General features: G+C 38.8%; 1 protein-coding gene across 2 annotated transcripts; it reads left to right on the top strand.

The window, feature by feature from the left end:
• Positions 1-1,604: 1,604 nt before the first annotated feature.
• LOC101173881 (moesin) lies at positions 1,605-18,727 on the top strand. Of its 2 annotated transcripts, none has more exons than XM_023962272.1 (13): positions 1,605-1,881; positions 11,364-11,447; positions 12,530-12,625; positions 12,712-12,986; positions 13,062-13,145; positions 13,661-13,807; positions 13,888-13,984; positions 14,065-14,228; positions 14,319-14,449; positions 14,593-14,753; positions 14,841-14,933; positions 15,926-16,156; positions 16,847-18,727. In XM_023962272.1, the coding sequence occupies exons 1-13, from the start codon at positions 1,870-1,872 to the stop codon at positions 17,009-17,011; spliced, it is 1,740 nt and encodes a 579-aa protein (XP_023818040.1). In that variant the 5' UTR covers positions 1,605-1,869; the 3' UTR covers positions 17,012-18,727. The 2 variants fall into 2 exon arrangements, with proteins under 2 accessions (XP_023818040.1, XP_023818041.1); XM_023962273.1 differs by lacking the exon at positions 1,605-1,881 and adding an exon at positions 4,464-4,482.
• Positions 18,728-20,371: the final 1,644 nt, after the last annotated feature.

The following is a 20,371-nucleotide window of genomic DNA, read 5'->3' as shown; positions in this document are numbered from 1 at the left end:
TGTTAAAGCCTTTTTTAGTTCAAATTGTGATGTAGAAAACAGAGACTGTTGTTGTTGTTTTCTAATCACCTTATGGCAAGCAGAAGTCCTATTTTCTAACATCCTTAGAGTTGACCCATATGATTCATTAAAGAATGTTCAAGTGCGGTTCCAATGGCCAAGGTTTGTTCAGTTGCATGTGTGGATAAAATGGTTACCTAGGGCCCAAACTGTGGTTCCAGGCATCTGGTCCTTTGTAGGCACTGTAATTGTACAGAGAAGAGGTCAATCATAACCATCTGGGTGCCCAAGGGAGAGATGGTCCAGGTCGACAACTTCAGATGGGTATGGTACGCAGATTAGGTAGCAGCTCTCTTCCATTGGCCCTGCTTTACTGCAGACACAGTGGTGTCATACCTCAGTCCATATGCGTCATCTTGACCCATTCCAGCCAGTTGTTGCATTTCTTCACTGGTGTGATGACCCAATCCATTGGGGCATGCCTTCCATATGTCCACGTTTTCTCCCATGGAACATCGTGATACTGTAACCCATATCCTTCAATTCTTTCCTAAAGACATTGTATTGCAACCCAATTTTGTCCCATCCCTTCAACAATTCCCTAAAATACTGTGAGCTCCCATGACATACATGTCCTCTATTATCAGAAATGCTACAAGAACATGTTAAAAACACCAAAAGCACAAATTTCCAACACATATCCCGATTTTCTCTTTTTTGTTTGTTGTCCTAACTTTTAAAGTGTTACATTAGTGCAGTAGTTGAAGAGGTAAGTGATAAATAGTAAAACTTGTTACACATATTTACAACAAAAATTACAGAGGTATTGCATATTTGGACCTTAAGGGATTGGATTTTATGGTGCATTAAACAAAACAAAGCAGTCGGATACTGTGCAGACTACACTACCCAGAATGCCCGGAGAGGCCTAAAGGCAAGGGATTGGTCAGTAGGGAGAGGTGAAGGTTCTGTGGTTGTTACTCCTTTGCGACAGATAACTAAACAAACTTTATTCAGTTTACTAATTCTCAAAACCCCTCGACATTGTTCAGTTGTAACACATAAAATACATAATAATACACTCACTTCTTCAGTTCATTACTTGAATGATATGTTGTATCAGGTTGCAAACCCCTGATCTGGTCCTGTGCTGAGTAAAGTACTCCTAAAAATTCATAAGAAATGCGCTCCACTGTCCCAGTAAGTAGGCACCACCTTAGTAATGCATTACTTTTGTTTTGAGATTTTGGCTTTAAATAGTGTCAGTGTTGTGTTCGAATGAAATCTCATCATCTCAGTTTATTTTCTTAGGGGAAACCTTTTATCATTAAATATTGATGACGTTTAGTTGAAGCGAATTGAAGCGCTTTAACTTCTTGAAAAACTGCTATTTCCAGCGTGTTGTGATCCAGCCTAGTTGCAGAATCACAGCTTAAGCCACATCACAGCGTTGAAAATCGAGATTTTGAGGGCGGAAAAGTTTCTCGGGAGCGCGAGCCGTGATGATGCGGCAGGCGCGCGCGGGCGGAGTGAGCCGCTGGCCCGCTGCCCCCCCCCCCCCCCCCCCCCTCCCTGAGTCTCGCTGGCTGCTGTCCTGTCATTGGTCTTCTGGGTGTGGTTTTGCAGCGGGGGTACCGTTAGCAGGAAATCAAGCTCCCAGTCCATTTTAGTAAGAGGCGAAACAAAGAAAAACACTTTTCGAGCGGGGGGACTGAAATAGCTCTTCTTAGTCAGATAAGAAAAAGCGGTTGTTTCCTGCATACGACTGGCGTTTTTCTTTTTGGACGCCGTTTGTCTCTGATGGGAAAAAGTTTTTCATACTAGTCATCTGGTTTACGACTTAAATCTGAGCCGGGCGTAGAGGAAAAGATGCCGAAAACAGTAAGTCTGAGCGTTCATTTGCTATTTTTCAGTCTAATTTGTGCTTTTTCTCTTTTAAAATTTTACGTAGCCTAGCATAAAAAATATAAAAGACGGCTATAGAAAAGAAGTAACTACATAATAGTTACATCCTTTCAAGGCGGCAATGGTACTTTCCGTTAAGTGTGTGCGCGTGCGCGCTCCCGCCCCTGTCTCCCTAAAATTAGCGCCTTAAATTAAACTGTTCTTTCAAGTCTTTCAACTTAAAACTGCAAACAAACGTGCCCCTAAAAACCTAAACACGTAACAAAAACGCACAGATTGGACTTTTTGTGCCTCTCTGTTCAGTGGGAGTGGGGCCTGCAGTAGCAAGCTTGCTTGCTAGCCCCTTGCTTCCAGGCCTCCTTGTAATGTAACAAGACTGGATTTGAACCCTCAACTCAATCCAGTTGTGCTACCCAAGTCTGAGGCAGATGGACGGAGGTTAGCCTCGCATGGTAGTTGCAGGAGTGCAGTCCCCCCCTTTTTTTGAGCCATGAAAGTAAGGGGGTGTTTGTTGATACCAGGGGGAATTCTGCACAAAGAGAAGCAGGGGGTCCAAACAAAGACTGGGCTTTTTAAGGCAGACACCACCAGAGAGGCACGGCCCTGTGTCTCTGCCCTGAATTTATTCACTTGACCACAAAGAAGGATGTTGCCTTCAGGGCTGGTGGTGATAATACAAAGACTAAACAGTTGGATTCTGCTTTAACCTATGAAAGAGATGTGCAGAAACTGCCATTCAATCTCACTATTATTTTTTAACGCCTAATCGAGTCACTTAGTTTTACTTATAAACACAACAAGCGCTTTGTCACAATTACACAGATTTTTTTATAAACACAAACCTGTTTGTTTCTGTTATTGCTAGCACTTCCTTAACAGCTGTCACTATGTGTCATGCCAAAACTGTTTGCAGCTGCTTGTCAATTGCCAAGCAGTGTCTATTTTTCCAGACACAAACAATAGCATAAGCAATAAAACGTAATATTAAGTCAACAATAATGCTTGAAATAAGGTACATTTAAGCATTTTTTTTAACTTTGTCAGCCAGATCTCCAACATTTTTTGTGACTTATCTAAGAATATTGACAATATTATTTGCTTAAAGTGCAAAAAAACGTCCCCACAGTCACAGAAAACTAATAAAAAGCTCACTGATAGCTCTATTTATAAGAAAATATACCGATAGTCTGTTTCTTAAACAAACAAAAAAGAAAAGAGGAAACCACAACAAGAAAGAATAGATAATTAACAGGAAGCAGAAAGCTTATTATCCAAACTGAACAAAGGACTGTAACTTGCTGAGATGTAGTTATAAGCAGTTTATGATATTTTGCTAAATACTATTTATGAAGTAGGGAGTTACAGCCTTTCTGTGGGATTTGGGCAAACATAGTTCAGCTTATATACATTTGATAAAAAAATCAACCTGGCAAAGATAGTAAAACTGATAAAAAGAGAAAGGTCCACATTCAGGCTTGTTTTTGCAACACTGTGTTCCTTTTGTCTCTGAACTTCATGGTAAGGACAGGGTGAGATAAAAAGGTTAAATATAGGTGCTGATTCAACAAGTCCAAACATTCTTGATATTCAGTGAAAGTTTAGTCTTTGTGCTGTAATGTCGCTTTGGACTAAGATTCAACGTTGTAAAGAAAATGTCATCTTTAAATTCGAGCTGATATATCATAATATTTCTCAGAAGAAATTATTATTGAGCAATTCAGTCGTAGCTGGACTCCTCCTTGATTTTCCCAAGGAAGTAATGTTGTGACTCAAGGTTTCTGCACTTACATCAGTTCCTTTCTGGTAATTTCCTCGCCTGCAACCTTATATGGACTTTCACATCACAGTCCGGCCGTTCTCTTCCCTGCTTTGCTCTACATGGTCTTTAGAGGCCATGCTCCGAGTTGGACCGCATTATAGCAGAAGAGCAAGCACAGAATCTCCTGTAATCTTGTTTTTTGTGAGCCTTTAAAGGGTCGTTTTACATCCAAAATGCCTTTTCCTTTTAAAACGTTTGCTCAACTCTGTGACTCATAGCTAGTTTACTTTTTTTTTTTTTTTTACCTTGGGAGTTAAACCTAACTGCACTTTTAATCAAAGTAAGCAGGTTTTGTCCTTAAGAACTAAGATAATGACCAAGATATTTAGTTAAAGTGGTAATATCTTCACTGATTGACCATTTTAGATATATATCACCATTATCAGAGCAGATGGAATGTTTTTGTTCTTTATGTTGACTCCCAAACTCTTTTAGCATCAAAAAAGACAAACAAACAGGAGAACACTCAGAAAATGTCAGGGTTACTTACCATTAGAGCCCAGCACGTATGGCGCTCCTGTTAGGAGTAGCAGATCTACCAAATGTGTCTATGGAAACATGTTAAATGGAAAAGACTCAGAGGTATGCCAGTAGGAGATTAAATGGGTCTGTAGTGCACATTGCAGGGCAGATTAAGACTGAGCTGGAGCCAGGGGTGGTGGAAAAACTACAGTGAAAAACCTTAGCAGTTTTTAGAAAAACAACTTGTTTATTTTATTTTTTATGGGAAGTTGCAGAAACACTGAAGTTCTATAAGAGTAAGTACTTTGCTGTTGTGCTTTTTTTAACTTTAGTTTTGTTTTTATCTCAAAATTGAATATTACTATGCCAATCTAAACTACACAATGTTTTCATTTGCTTAAGAGTTGACCAGTAGATGTCTGAATGAAATGCCAATAGGTTCTTCTGTGAGTGCAGGTGTAGGAAAACGTAACTTTCTAGGATCAACTGCATCAAAAAAACCCCACAGCCATTTGCAGTTTAATTACATTGAGGGGTATTTCCAAACTACCCTGTTAATAATATATGGGCTTACTCGGTGGAGCGCTGTGCGACTTTTATTGAGAGAAGTGCAGTTTTTCCCTTTTCATGTACTGAGATTAAATTATTAAAACTATTCAAATGTTTTGCTAGATTTTGCAAATGCATTCTTGAGCATTCGGGACTGATATGTCCATTTTTAAGATCATTCATTACCTCTCCTTTTAATTGTCACAGTTTTGAAACTTTTCAATTGTCATCAAACAACTTTGTCAAAATGTGTGTCGACAGTATACATATTTAAAAACAAAACCCATGTTTTTTGTGGCTTTGCAATACTTTGGATAAAAATACTAGGGTTTGCAACGATTCACTTTACTCTTAATTCAGTTCAGCCCTAAATTTTTTTACGGTTTGATAAATGATTTGTCTACTACAAAACAACAAAAAATTAGGAAAAATCCTTTTTTTTCCAGTTTGCTATTAAGCAAGTAACAATGAAGAAAAAACTTTCAGTTGGCTCATACTGAGCCTGGTGTAAAGCAATTACACAATAAATACGAAATCCTACTATACTAAATACTAAATAATAATAAATTAGCATAATTGTTTGATACTTTCAACATATACATACTGTTATGTCATGTGCAGTGCTGATACAATGATTAACTTTTTCCACAATTCAGTGTAATGGTGTAACATTTCGATGTAGAATTGTGTCATCCCTAATAGATACAGTTATTCATGGCAAACAGGCTTCAATTGAACAAGAAACTTTAAGAATTGTTATTAGTTGGAACACCTTTCACCCTAAAAAGACTAGAAATGTTGTACAGCTACAACAGCAACTCATCTGGGCTCATTATATCTTAAAAAAAGCTTTGACTTTGAGGAAAAAAATCTTTTAGATAAAAAAACAAGTTTAGCTATTTAGTGCTTTACAGCCTCTCATTACTGCCTTTCTGCGCTCTCTTGTCCCTGTGAATGTCTGCTTGCATTCACATTGTATTTGAAACACATCCGAGTTCACTTGCATGTTAGCAAGATTCATTTTTTGGTGCGCTGGAGTGCTGATGAGCTTTCCCATTGGACAAAACAAAGCAGACTATGTTAGAAAACCAACTGTTGTTGAACAAACAATGTAGGGATGTATTATAAGTCCTAGCATTTGCAACATAGTTTTATTTTGTGAAGCAGTGAAAGATAAAACTAGGATAAGGCTCAGATAATGTAGCAATAAATCCCTCAAAACTATAGAAAAACTGTGTATGCGTCTCTACATTTTAATGAGCGCCTGCATTTAGAGAAACTTCATGCTCTTTTCAATCCTTCCTCTTCCTGTCACACAGTTTGCACTTTGCCTCTGGGCTTCTTTAGTACAAGTGTAAATACGCACCCATGCATAACTGCAGTGTAAGCATCAAAAGTTGATGCTGAGGTTGTTTTTTTTTAAATTAACAAAGGCTAAGCAAATGAAGACGTCTATTACTTTTCACATGACTTTTGTAATGGATTTTAATGATAACTCAAATGTGCCAAAAGTACTGACCTCCTTGCAACGTTTTATAGTTAGCTTGACTTTTTAAGCCATTTATATCTTTAATCTATTTTTCAATGAAGTTGATTCACTTGACCGAATTGAATCTGATATCCACATTTAGTGTTTTAGATAAACTCCAAATGAAATGTGCCCATTGTTGAAAAAGTACTGACCTGATCAGGGGTCACGGCTGGCATGACTAAGATGTGAGAGTCTCTGGTTTATCAGCCTCCCTGTATTACTAATCCAGTAAACCTGGGCGCAGTGCACCGTGCTCGGGAGCCATTGTGCTTTGCACCAGATATGTCAGGAAAGTCTTGTTTTGTGTGGACATTCCTCATGGGCCCATTCATGTTCCTAAAACCACTTGCCGTTATCTCCACTGCTGTCTCGACTTGAGTCGAAAGAACTGTGACTTTGACTGAGATAACGTTGGTATGAGAATGTCGGAGACATTAAGCATTGCCTGTGAAATGTAATCTTCATGGTACAATTATTTTTTTAGTTCATAGGTAGTTTCTTAAGGGCATTAGGTCCTTGAAAGTTAATTCGGGACAATTCCTCTTCTAAGGTCGTTTTTACAATTTTCTAGGAGTCAAAATTTTCAAACGTCCCTCCAAGTATCAGCTTTTATTTTATTGTTTAAATTTATCAAACATAATTTGCTGCTTTTTAGTTGTCATTATATTTATCATCGGCTGGCAGTGGTGGGCGATGAGCAGCTTTATCATGCTATTAAGTCCAACTCTGATCCTCTTTTAAACTGCTGTAAAAGTGATCCCAGTGGTCTTTTGATTATGAATTTGCCATTTTTAGCCAAAATCAAAAAATCTGTGTTGTTTCTTAGGACATTTCTGCAGGGCAGTAGTAGTTAATAAGAAATTCGCCTTTACGTTTTGGCTGGGACTACTGGTGTGGAGTAAACCGTCTCCTTCCCACTATCAGTCTTTTTACACTCTCTCCTGCTAGCTTACATCCCCTCACAACCCCAACCTAACATTACTGGTGCAACAAAAGTGGTGAGCAATATTATATAATATACAGTTTTGAGGCAAAATTTCAGCTCAGACGAAGAAAACAAAGACGTACATGGATCTAGTAGTCTACAAGTGGATGCTTTAGTGAAAAGCGGAGCTTTTGGCCTGCCGATTGTAGCTTCTACATCGCAACTACAAGCTTTTTCCAAAAACATTTTTTCATCTGCTCCTGATTTACAACGATTTGAATGAAGAAATAATCAAAAATGCAATTTCCAGTAGGGTGGTGAAATTATTGCGTTACTCGCGATTAATTGATTACAGCGATTTTAGTGCGTTATGTTGTCTTTAATTTTATTAATCTCATTTTCGCGATGGACGGTTGCGTCCATGTAAGTCTGTTCATATCTGATAATGCCCACCTTGAAGAGCATTATCCCGCCCACACCATGGTCATTTACGAAAAATAGAAATATTAAATCAATTATTAGAACTTTAATCCTGTTATATTTTTGAGTTTGAATCATTTTTCACAAAAAACGAACTATTTAGCGTTGCCTTGGTAACAGCTACAGGGCCTACAGCGACTTCGCTCTGCTCTCTGACAAAAGTGATCATCATAAGAAGTTAAACAAAGCATAATTTCTGAAGGAAAGTTCACCTCTTAGCGCTTGTTTTTTTTTTGCAGATGATGAAGCAAACGTTTGTTTTAAAGAAACAAAATCTAAATAGTTCCATTCCTCCATGGTGTCGCATTTCCGCCTGCTCATATTCTCTTATTTGTTTAGCTCTTCTGCTTCATCCCAGTCTTCATAATAATCACATTCACCAAACAGGTTAAAGGAAACTACAAAATCTTTCATGTCTTTTGCACTGCTTTGGTTTTTTGACAAACGTTAAAACAACATATGTCAACATATATATTATGGTATTAATAAGTTTGGGTTAAATAGTTTACTGATTTTGCAGAAAAGGGTTCCTACTGTTTTATGATGGGGTAAATTAGAGCACACTGGATCTGATGTTTTCTGGGGGTTTTTTCTTTGCTTTTTTTATCTTAATTGTTCGAGGTTGAAAAATTCCCCTTATTGGTATAAAATAATAATAAAATTTATAATTGTTATAATAAAAAATTTCATTAGCCATTTTTGGGTTGTATTTTGATCTTTTCCTGGGCCCCAATTTCACATTTATTTATGAAAATACTTCAAAATTAGGCTTTTGAGAGCCATTATTTGCTGAAAAATATTTGTGATTAAAAATAGAATAATTGGATTATTTAATTACAGGTCACGATTAATTAATCACACAAAAAAATAAATCGCATGAGAGAGGTAATTTCTTTATATATGTATGTATGTGTCCTCCATCATGAGAATAATGCCAAAAGAAAAACGTATCATGGGACTGTTGCATTTATTCAAGATTGTTTAATGTTTTCAATTCAAACTTTTTTCAGCTTTTAATTTGTGAAAAAAAACAGAAAAGCTTTTGGGGATTTTTTAAAACATATAGTTAAAACCTTTTTTAAGGGACCAAAAATAGTTGATGCATTTAAGGTGGTTTTGCATTTTTTGTTCCACTGGCTTTCTGAGGCTTAAATTAGGAACAAAATAAAAATCGGACGATGCGAACACAAAATCTGATGAAGGTTGAAGTGAAAAAATAACTGTAGCCAAATGTTGCCATCAAGTCAATACTGTTAGATTTTAGTGCCAAATCAAAAGTTAGCATGCTAATCTTCCAAATTCAAACTTGTGTTGCAATTAAATGGTTTAATAAAAACAACGTTATTAGGGATGGTTTGAATACTTTTATTCTAAGTGTAAGGGAAACACTGAGACATCCTAATGTATCTTTTCATGAAGTCAAACCTGGAATAGGATTGAACATTTAGAGCTTAGAAGGACAGATGTTCACCCAATGTTTACCAAACAGGCTGTTCTTTAAACCCATCATGCAACAGTGCAACTGATTACCGGTAAGTTAAACTGATCCATGCCTAATAAAACATGATCTAAAGTGTGTTGGTCTGCGGGTTGTGTTCAGCATGTGTTAATAATAGCATCTAAAGTGCTTTAGAGTTCTCGCCAAAAGAGACACACCCAGAGCATGCGGAAAATGTAAAAGTGCAGTTCCCCTTTTCTGCAGAACGACCATTCTGTTTCCGGAAATGAAACTGCTCAGCAGGGTGGTCACAGAGTGAGCATGAACCAAATTCTCATGTGCTGCCTTCAAATGTGCTCGTCTGTAGGTCTTGTTCTGCACATCTGCAGTGGAGGTTACAGAAGGCCGCCATTGAGGGTTTCTCTCAAACTCAGCTGCTGTGGATGACAGGAAGTGGCAGCGGGGAAAGTGTCCTGAGCAGTAAAATGGGGTCCTGCTGACATGGAAGGGAAAGAACGCGACTCTAATCAGCCCTGCAACTTGGAAATAATGCATACCATTGTTGTTCGGGGCAGGCGTGGGCCTCTGCCTGCACAGTTATTTCCCAACAGGCATGTGTGCTGCTGTTTTTACCATCTCTGAGAGTAGAGAAAAAGTGGGGGATTCCTGCTTGGTCAGCTTACTAAGCAGAAGAGCATGCTTAACTTAAGCCAACCCCTTTGAGGGGGACTCAAGGTTAAACGAATGCATACAAGTTCTCACTTATGCCTTTAAAATATAAAACAAACAGTGAAAAAATTGGTTGCCACATTTGCTGAATTAGCAGCAACACCAAAGGTTGTTGTCTGAAGAGGAAACTTAACATCGCTGCACAGTCAAGTGCTGCACAGGTTTCTTGATACATGACAGGATGTAGACGGCTCTCAGGAGAGATCAGTGTTTAGCAGTCTTGCCTCACAAGGCCCTGCAACCAGAGGATGTGGTTACTTCCTGTAGATAAGTTTTTTACACAGACAGAATGCTGCATTTCTCACACAGCTTGTCAAACCAAAGCCCACCTTTGTAGTCATTTGCATTTTTTGCTTAGCAAACTTTATTATCCGAGTAAAAGCATGCTGGTTGTGTTGCTCGATCGTTCACAGCAGAGCTTTTTGTGCTTTGGAATCTCCCACAGACATTGTTTATTTGGAGAGCCCACCTAAGGACGTGGGTGCAGCTGGGCTCCAAGCAGCCGGACTTATTAAACCGTCCCTGCTTTTTCCTTTACAGTCTGATTTTGTGCTGCTGCTCGTAGAATGGTGCATTACAAAAACCCATCATGAAATCTTACATGGATTTTACTCAAATGTTTCGATTGAAAATATCTAAATTTACACAAGGTGGAGGCAATAATTCATTCATCCAGGCTGGGTATCATTACCAATTTTTCAAAATTGTTTTAATTCAGATTCATGACGTTATGTTTTCACTTACATGCTCATCTAATTTAAAACAATTCAGGTTTGTTTAATAACTTTTATCGATGAGGGTGTTTACAATTAATCTACTTATTAAATCTTTTTTTTTTTAATTCTGTTCCCAGTGGTGTTTCTGAACACATTTGATTATGCTTTTTGAGGTCATTAATCAATATGATTTATGATTTGAACAAATGGAATTAAGTATCAACTTATGTTTAATATTTCCATTTAAAACAGTTTTGCAATGATTTGCAGATGTTTCTGAAATAATTAAAGTCAAGTAAACACTTTGATTGAAATTAGCATCTGATTACCTTTTGAATAATGTTTTACATTTTCATTCAGTGTTTCTTGCTTTATAATAAGAGAATTGTGTCCCAACGTGTCTCCCTGAATTAATTCAGATACAATAGATCACGATTCTCTTTAGGATTGATTTTTTAAAAACTGATAGTCAGTATTGATTATATTTCCAAACTCACACTGATTTAATGCTTATTGGCAAAAAATGATTGCTGTGAGATAAAACGTGTCATCAAAGAATAAAAAGTCAATATATGAAATGACTAAACCTCACATTTAGCAGAAGATTGATTTATTGATGGAAAATTTAGAATATTTGAAAATAGGAACATAAATGAGATTTAACAGTTTATGTCATTTCTTCCATTTTTTCCAGCCTTATATTATACCAAGAAATGAAGAGATTTTTTTGACCTAAGTACAATAAGTCTGTTCCACTCAGAACCTGAGTAGGTTTGTGTTGATCATGACATCCTACCTCTGCTCCTCAGATTAGTGTGAAAGTCACCACAATGGACGCTGAGCTGGAGTTTGCCATTCAGCCCAACACAACGGGGAAGCAGCTCTTTGACCAGGTATGAGTGATCTCTGCACTGAGCAGTAAAAACTGTGTCACACTTAAAGAGCCTATATCATGCAAATCAACTTTTTTAAGCTTTTAAGTCTATCTTATGGTAATTCCCTCCTGAAAAGCAACCCAAAAGCAGGTTTTTGCTCCATTCACGCATTTCTGAGTAGTCCTTTGGAAAACCAGCTCTCTGAGCTCCCAAATCTTGAAAACAAGTGGGTTCTCACATTCAGACGTAGATTAAGGAGAACAGCCCTTCCAGGAAGAGTCTGTGTTGTCAGCATACAGGCTCACAGGCTAACATACTTACTCCCACTTTCTCCACAGAGCTAGCAGTCATCGGCTAAACTGTTTCCTTTTATATGCACAACATGCACATCCATCTTTGCAAAAGTTTGCATGTTGTTTGTTTTCCTGGGGGAAGTGCAGGCACACTGCCGAGGCCGGCTCCGGGTGGACGTCATGAAATGGGCGACTCCCACACGGAGCAAAAGCCGGTGCCTCAGAGATCGAGTCGTCTTACTTCAGAGTAGGAAAATGAGCTGCAAAAATAACGAATATTTCATAAAAACTTTCTTCATTAGTGTGCCAAAGGTAGTAAATTATATTATATATGGGTATGGTTTCCTCTGGCAGGCTTAAGAAAAGCATGATATAGGCCTTTAAAGTGGGGGGGGAAACACGGCCATTCTTTTTATCATGAAAGAGACTTTGCTTGTGCGATGTTTGACATTTTGACTTCATCTCTATGTAGCAGAAAGATGACGAGCAGTAGCTGCTTGGAGAAATCCGACTGTTCAGATAAGAGCTGATAGTTTAAATTCATTGCAAAACAATGTGAGGGCGGTTAATGGGAAACAGCATGTACTGATGTAACAAATGGCTGTAACAATGGCAAGGAAACACAGGAAGAGAAAAACTGCTTAAAATAAAATGTTAGAGGATTTGTTTGGAAAGCATGAAAGGTGTGACGTTGGGATGGGTGGACAGGCAGAGGACACTCCACGAACAAACACCCTAAACTAGGAGCCTGGTTCTGTGCGGACGCTGCTGCTGCACCTTCATGATACATTCTTCTCATGTCTAAAGGTTGTGAAGACCATTGGACTGCGAGAAGTTTGGTATTTTGGACTTCAGTACCAAGATACAAAGGGCTTCTCAACATGGCTAAAGCTCAATAAGAAGGTGAGGTCCTCAGTGTTTCGCTCCTCGTGCGTTTTCAACTTGAATCAGCTTTAAATAACCTTCATCCACATTGTGTCTTTCAAAAGGTGACAGCTCAGGATGTGCGGAAGGAAAGCCCGATGCTGTTTAAGTTCCGAGCCAAGTTCTTCCCAGAGGATGTGTCAGAGGAGTTAATCCAGGATGCCACGCAGCGGCTTTTCTTCCTGCAGGTGAAGGAGGCGATCCTAAGTGACGACATCTACTGCCCCCCAGAGACGGCGGTGCTCCTCGCCTCTTACGCTGTGCAAGCTAAGTTCGCTGACTACAACAAAGAAGTCCACACGACGGGCTATCTGAACGGAGAGCAGCTGCTGCCTCAGAGGTAACGCAAGCTTTTGAAATGATTCTCAAAACAAGAAGATTTCTGTGATGACGCTGCGACGTTTTGTCTTCTCAGAGTTCTGGATCAGCACAAACTTAACAAGGAGCAGTGGGAGGAAAGGATTCAAGTGTGGCATGAAGAGCACAAGGGCATGATTAGGTGACATTTATCTTCACCAGCATTTTTTTAGACTATCTTCCATCTTAGAAATAGGGCTGGGTTGATAAAATCGATCCAAGCTTAATAAATCAATAACCGATCCATAAAATTAAAGATCAGTCTTTTAGGCCTTTTTATGCTTTTCCTTTTCTGGTGAGATTTAGCGAGATCAAGGGTTGAAACAATCCTCGTGTACAACTGTAAAACTACTAGACAGTTCACAAAATACAATGGGAGGTTCATGGAACATTACTAATGAACTGTGATACATCTACAGTGTAGTTTTAACAATAACAGCAGTAAAGCCAAAGTCTGCTAGCTTGATGCTAAGGTGTCATGGAATTTTCCATAGGATGGCTAATGCTAACGCTCCGACGACCTAAACATACATTGCTGACTAAATGAACAGCTTTATATACTCACAAGCATGAATATAAAGTATTTTGGACGTTGGTGCACCTTCAGATGTCAAACTTGTCTGCGCTCCACCTCACCCTCCACACTTCTGCCCACAGAGAGGACTCCATGATGGAATATCTGAAAATTGCTCAAGATCTGGAGATGTATGGAGTCAACTACTTCAACATCAAGAACAAGAAAGGAACTGAGCTGTGGCTTGGAGTGGACGCTTTGGGTCTGAACATTTATGAACAAACCGACAAGTAAGTGGGTTTACAGAAATGCAGACGCTGTCAAAGCCGTGAGGTCCTTCTGACAGACATGTTTTCACTTTCTCCAACAGAATGACGCCTAAAATTGGATTTCCCTGGAGTGAAATAAGAAATATTTCCTTCAACGACAAGAAGTTTGTTATCAAACCGATTGACAAAAAAGCTCCGGTATGACATCTTTGAGTGAACTTGTGTTGTGTTTTTCCACTCTTTATAAGTGACTTCTAAAAGGCTGTTCAAATCTGCAGGACTTTGTGTTCTACGCTCCCAGACTGCGGATCAACAAACGCATTTTGGCTCTGTGCATGGGCAACCATGAGCTCTACATGCGCCGCCGTAAACCAGACACCATCGAAGTTCAGCAGATGAAGGCTCAGGCCCGGGAAGACAAGAACCACAAAAAGATGGAGAGGTAAAAGTGGACAGCTGTTTTACAGAAATATTCAGGTTTCATACAAACGTAACCTTAGTTTAATTTCATTTACTTGATTGTTTTGATCAGAGCTCTGTTAGAGAATGAAAAGAGAAAAAGAGAGGTTGCTGAAAAGGAGAAGGAGAAGATTGAAAAAGAAAAGGAAGAACTGATGGAGAGACTAAGACAAATTGAAGAGCAGACAAAGAAAGCCCAACAAGGTGGGAGACACTTAACTGTGGCAAGAGCTACAGGCAGAAGCTGCTTGCTTGTTTTCCAGCGAACCCCACTTCAGATTCTGCTGATTAGTTGGATCAGTGCTGGATCTGTGTGGTCAACTCTGCTGATCTCCCTGCCTCCACAGAGCTGGAGGAGCAGACTCAGAGAGCTCTGGAGCTGGAGCAGGAGAGGAAACGGGCCCAGGTGGAGGCTGAACGTCTGGAAAATGATCTCAAGAGCGCAGAGGAAGCCAAAATGGCGCTGCTGCAGCAGTCAGAGAGTCAGATGAAGAACCAGGAACATCTGGTCAGCCTTTTAGAAGACACACTTCCGTTCAATCAGCATGGTGGTTTTCAGGATTCTTTTCTTTAACACACGACATTGTTGTTTTAGGCCACAGAGTTGGCTGATCTGACCTCAAAGATCTCCCTGCTGGAGGATGCAAAGAAGAAAAAAGAAGAAGAGGCGGAGGAGTGGCAGCAGAAGGTGTGTGCTTTAATTCAGAATTGATTCCTAAAGCTTTTCGCTGATTCTTGCCCAGATTCTTTGCTTTAGGTCACAGTTGGCCAAAAGGCCAAAAAAAAAACCTATACTCTGCTTCCACCGTGTGGTGACAAGTGAGAAGGCAGTCTCACTTAGGCTATCATAGTTTAACACTTTTTTTTATTTTATTATATTGTATTTATCCCACAATGGGAAATTTGTTCTCCGCTTTTGACCCATCCCCTGGGGGAGTGGTGAGCTGCAGCCGAACTGCGCTCTGGAGGCAGTAGTGTTAAGGGTCTTGCCCAAGGTGGGTGATGTTAATTGCTCGCCATTGATATGGTAATTGCCCCATTACCATTGTTCATTCCTCTCCGGGAATCAAACCCTGGTTTCCTGTGTGGCAGTCTTTCCCAACCAAGCTACCCAGCCACCCAAAATTACCCTGCTATGCTGATTATACCTTGCCTATGCAAGCTTCTAACAGTAAGGTCCTTTAATTGCTAAGTATAAAACTTTATTGTTGTAGTAATGATAGCTGAGTCAAAATTCTTTTGCATAGTAACCCTTGAAAAAAGCAATTAATCCTAACATAAACAAGCCTCAATAAAACTGTCAGAATAAAGAGAAAAGAAAATAACAGCCTGTCACGGTTCAAGTACTTTTACTTTGTTTATTTATTCTTTGTCAAATTGTTTTTGCCTTTCTGGTGTGTAAGGGCAGGGCAGAGTCTTTCAATCGCATGTTGTCTGTCAAAAGAAAATCAAAACTGCTTTCCAAAAGTTTCATTTTAGAGACTCGTGTCAGATAGCAGAGTCTTGAACTTCAGGGAAATCCTGCTCTTTTTCCTAGTGGCCATACATTCTTGGCTCATGTTTAGTTAATGTTCATTCTTATTTGTTGCACTATTTCCTTTGTGGCAATGAACCAAAAAGACCATAAAATGTCTATTTTCATGAGACCATAAACCCTCCTTTACACAATTGTTTCTTCAGGCAACCCTTGTGCAAGAGGACCTGGAGAAGACCAAAGAAGAGCTTAAGAACAAGGTGATGGTCGCCCACGTGCAGGAACCCCTCAACGCAGAAAACGAACACGACGAGAACGACGAGAGCAGCGCCGAGGCCAGCGCCGAGTTCACAGGTGCTGTCACCTACAAGGACCGCAGCGAGGAGGAGCGAATGACCGAGGCAGAGAAGAACGAACGCTTGCAGAAACACCTACTGGTGAGTCTTTGCTACAAAAATGGTTAACCAGAGGGCAAACTGCTTAACTGTCATGAAAATGTTCAGTATTTACAGTCAATCTTTTCAGTTTTAGCCCTGCAGCATGACAAAAAGATGAAACCATCTTCTCAGGGCCCAAATCCCACTCTGATCATTGCTTGATCTATTTGAAAAGCGTTCCCAGTGGTCTTCTAATTGTAATTATGCCATTTTATCAAAAACCTGTGTGGTTTTCCGCAGAGCGGCAGTAGCTCATCAGAAATTCACCTCTTCATTGTTGTTGGGACTGTTGGCAGTCCACCCCCACCTGAGCTTCTTGCCACATTTCAGCTGCTGCAGCAGTTGGTCAGTTTTCCAGGAGAAATCGTCCTCTTGCTGAATAGAGAAAAGTGCCTGAGATCTGGTGACATCTGTCCCAAATGATCATCTCACCACCACCATGCTCAATGGCTTTGACGCTGAAATCCTGTGCTTTTTAGAACAGAGCAAAGGCCTTCATTGGTTTTCCTTCCTCCAAATATGCTTTGATTTGAACTATTACTGCCATATGCATGTATATAAAATGAGAAACTACAGCTTTGAACTCCTCTGCTGTAAATTCATATGTGTATAGATTTAGGGTTTTAAATCTGCTCAGACAGTGCTATAAATGATATAAACTGGGACGAATCTCTGTGACTGTGTTTCCAGGCCTTGAGCTCAGAGTTGGCCAATGCTCGAGATGAGACCAAGAAAACGGTGAACGACATGATCCACGCAGAGAACATGAAAGCGGGACGCGACAAGTACAAGACCCTCCGACAGATCCGGTCAGGAAACACCAAACAGCGCATTGATGAGTTCGAATGCATGTGATGTGCACGTTCAAAGGCCCCCACACTGCCGGGACTGCAGTCCTGCCTCACTTTAGCTGTTTCTGCTCCTCCCAAACGAATCCGACCCATCGAGATGCCGCTCAAGCACATGCTCAGATCTGGAAAATTCCTTTTAATTTTAACTTTTAGAAAAGTCATTGGTAAAAAGGGACTCTTTTTTTTTTTTTGGTAGTCTATTCCTCACAAGGGGGTTTATGTAACATCTTAGCAAAGAACTTCTATATCCATTATTGACATCGAGCAAAGATTTTTATTTTGTTTTGTTTCCTCTACAATTTTGTCACAGATTTTCATGCAATTATTCCAAAATAAAAGCCTTGGAAACCGATGTTTTACAGCTTGACAACTGGGCAGGAGACGACCTTCTGCCACACACTTGCAAAGGTTTCAGGACATGCGTCTTCGCCCCATGACGCTTCCAGAAAGTTTCAAAACCAACTGCACTGCAGCCTTCACGTACAAAAAAACCACATACAGTATACCTGTCATATTGTATGAAATGTACCCATATACAAAGCAGTATTATTGTTTCTTTTTCAGATCTAGCATTTTTTATGTACTTTTTCATTTGATTGCGTTCACCCTCTGTTACAAGTAACAAAGTATTTAACAAGCCACCTACAATGTGACATTAAAGGTTTCATTTTTGTTTAGATGTTTTGGTCCTCTATTTTTTTTGGTCGTTTATTTTTCTGTATTAAGCTTGGATTGTATAGCCGAAGATCAAAAGTGCACCCCGGGGAAAAAAAAGAAAAAAGAAATACTACGATTGTGGCAGATTATTCCTGTAGTTAGTCAGAAATTTGAAATTCAGAAAATTAATAAACAGAACAATAAAGTTCTGCAAAGTTACTGTAAGTTTAAATACGTTATGCAGTTTTTGTTTTGTCAGTTTTTTATTAGGGTATGTTTATGAAATACTCATGAATTGTGGGTAAAGTCATCTGTAAAGCATAGAAGCTAGAGTTATGTCTGCCAAGATGCACATTTTTCTTATTTAAAGGGGGAAATCAGAAACATGCGCCCAACAGAGAATCGGTTTTGACATGGACTGGAAAAGAACATTTACCTTTTTTTAAAATGATCCAAAACATACAGTAACAACAGACTTTTCCCACTCCATGATTCTTTAAAGACATTTGTACATTTGATTACATTTGTGTATGTTGCAGTTGGGATTTCCAGATGTTAAATATTTGTGATTTAAAAAAAAAAAGTCACCTGCAAGTCTATTTTTATTTCATAAACATCACAAAGATACATGTTTTTTTCCAAAAGAAGCTCAGTGCTGGGAGAGCAACAGGAGAGGAAAGCATGCAGCCGGGGTGATCCGGACCGGAGAAAGTCAGCTAGTTCTGGAAACATGAGCAGAAATGTTTGGGCCACTAAAGAATTCTGGGTATAAAGTGAGAAAAAAGGCCTTCATAACTGCAATTCTCTTGTTTTTGACATCGGGAAATGTTCACAGTTTAATACTTGATGGTAAATTTTGACAGTTTCAAAGAGTTTTTGCTAGTTAGTAGTAACAAATATCCCTGGATATTTTCTTTTTGATGAAAATAATTTTTACATATTTGTACCTAGATGGATTTTTTTATACAGCCTGAACTCTGCTGATTATACTTCTTGTATCTGACATGCAATTTAAAACAAATAAATAAAGAAACTAATAGTTTTTGCTGTTTGACAGCTTTTACAGGCTTACAGTGTATTTGTCGTGTTAAGTACTAGTAAAATCCAGTTTTACTAGAAATGCATTGTATAGACTTAACAAGTAAAGGTGCAGTAAAGTGTCTTTCATTCCTTTCTAAGCGTCTCATCATTTGCTGATGTTCCTGTTGAGTAAAATCCATTAAAATGTTTTCATTTCCTTCTCATGTTAACATGTAACTCTTACTTAAAAATGACCTTTTTCAGCTGATAAATGTCTCCAAAATAAGATAAATGTCTCCAAAATAAGAAAACTGGTGTCAGAGGTGAAGCTTAAAGTAATTGTTTCTACTTTATTTGTCTTTGCTCAGATTACTGCTATGATCTTTGTGTCTTAATCTAAATAACCTTGGGGCCTTTAAGCTGTTCAGAATTTTATTCCAAACCTTTGACTGGAAAAGGAGCAAACAGGTATAACAGCGGTGCATTGGCACCAGTTCATTTTAGGGTGGTTTTTAGAATTTCTGGTTCTTTCACACACTTAAGATCAACTTTACAGGCATATTCCAGATAATTTTAAATTCAAAAATCCCACATGTTGATCCTTAGGACTATTTTCTTAGTTGTCTCTTATTGGCCCCTGCTTTGTTAGCTCAGCTGAAGATACAGTATTTTTAAAAAGACCGGCTTCAATTAAATATAGGATTTTTATATGTTTATATTTCTAAATATGCCTATTTTTTCATTGTCTCTTAACATTTACTAATGTTTTATTGTAAAGAACTTTGTGATTTTATTCCCACAGAGATGCTTCATCAATAAATCTTTTTTTTTATTGATGAAATAATCAAATAAATATATTTAAAGCAATAAAAAGAATGGGCACAATGAAAACAGCACCACATCATTTGAACATAACATTTAAAGAAATGAAAGTGTTGTGTTTATTTATTTAAAAAATGCATCCATTTATCCATCTTCAGGACCCACTGAAACCCTTTTGGGATCACGGGGTCACTGGAGCCGACCCAGCTACTGTTGTGCGAGGGCGGGGTACACCCTGAACAGGTTGCTGTGTTCGAATTGGGCTTATTTCAAACAAACCTTTAAAAAAAGGTACTTGAAAAGAGGTGGAAGTAATAAAACAGCAAGGAAAAGTTAATTAAGTGACTAATGCTGATAGGTTTCTACCAAAAACGGTTCCAAAAATGTTCAAAAGGGAGTGAGAGGAAGTTAAAACTTTTTTAATCCCACCCTGTACAATTCAGTGGAATGAATCAGCTTTAACATTTACGTGTTCTGGCCTTTTGAAGCTCTTGGAGTGCCTACTAGTGGACAAAGAATCAAGGAAATAATGACTGAAATGCTGAGTTATTTGTTGTATTTGTGGAACTTTACATTTGTTACTATTCTCGGAAGAGTGACAGCCATCATTCTGTAGCACAGGGGAATTTCCAGTTTATTAGCAGATTCAACTCTGTTTTTTTTGGCAGAGCAGGTTTAAGATAAACTGTTGTGATGACAGGGAGAACTGGATATACGTGCTACGTTGCAGTTTCATGTGTGAATCATAAATGAGTCTTATTTCTACTCAAATTTTGAGGTAAAATGCATCATTTCTGTTTTCTTCTGCAGTTGGTGACGTTAGGATCACTTATCAACTTTTTTTGTCTTGGCCACTCCGCTGTTA

Source organism: Oryzias latipes, chromosome 14 (assembly GCF_002234675.1).
Source record: "Oryzias latipes chromosome 14, ASM223467v1".
Taxonomy (NCBI): Eukaryota; Metazoa; Chordata; class Actinopteri; order Beloniformes; family Adrianichthyidae; genus Oryzias; species Oryzias latipes.
Note: the sequence above shows the minus strand (reverse complement) of the source record. Positions and strands in the feature narration are given on the sequence as shown.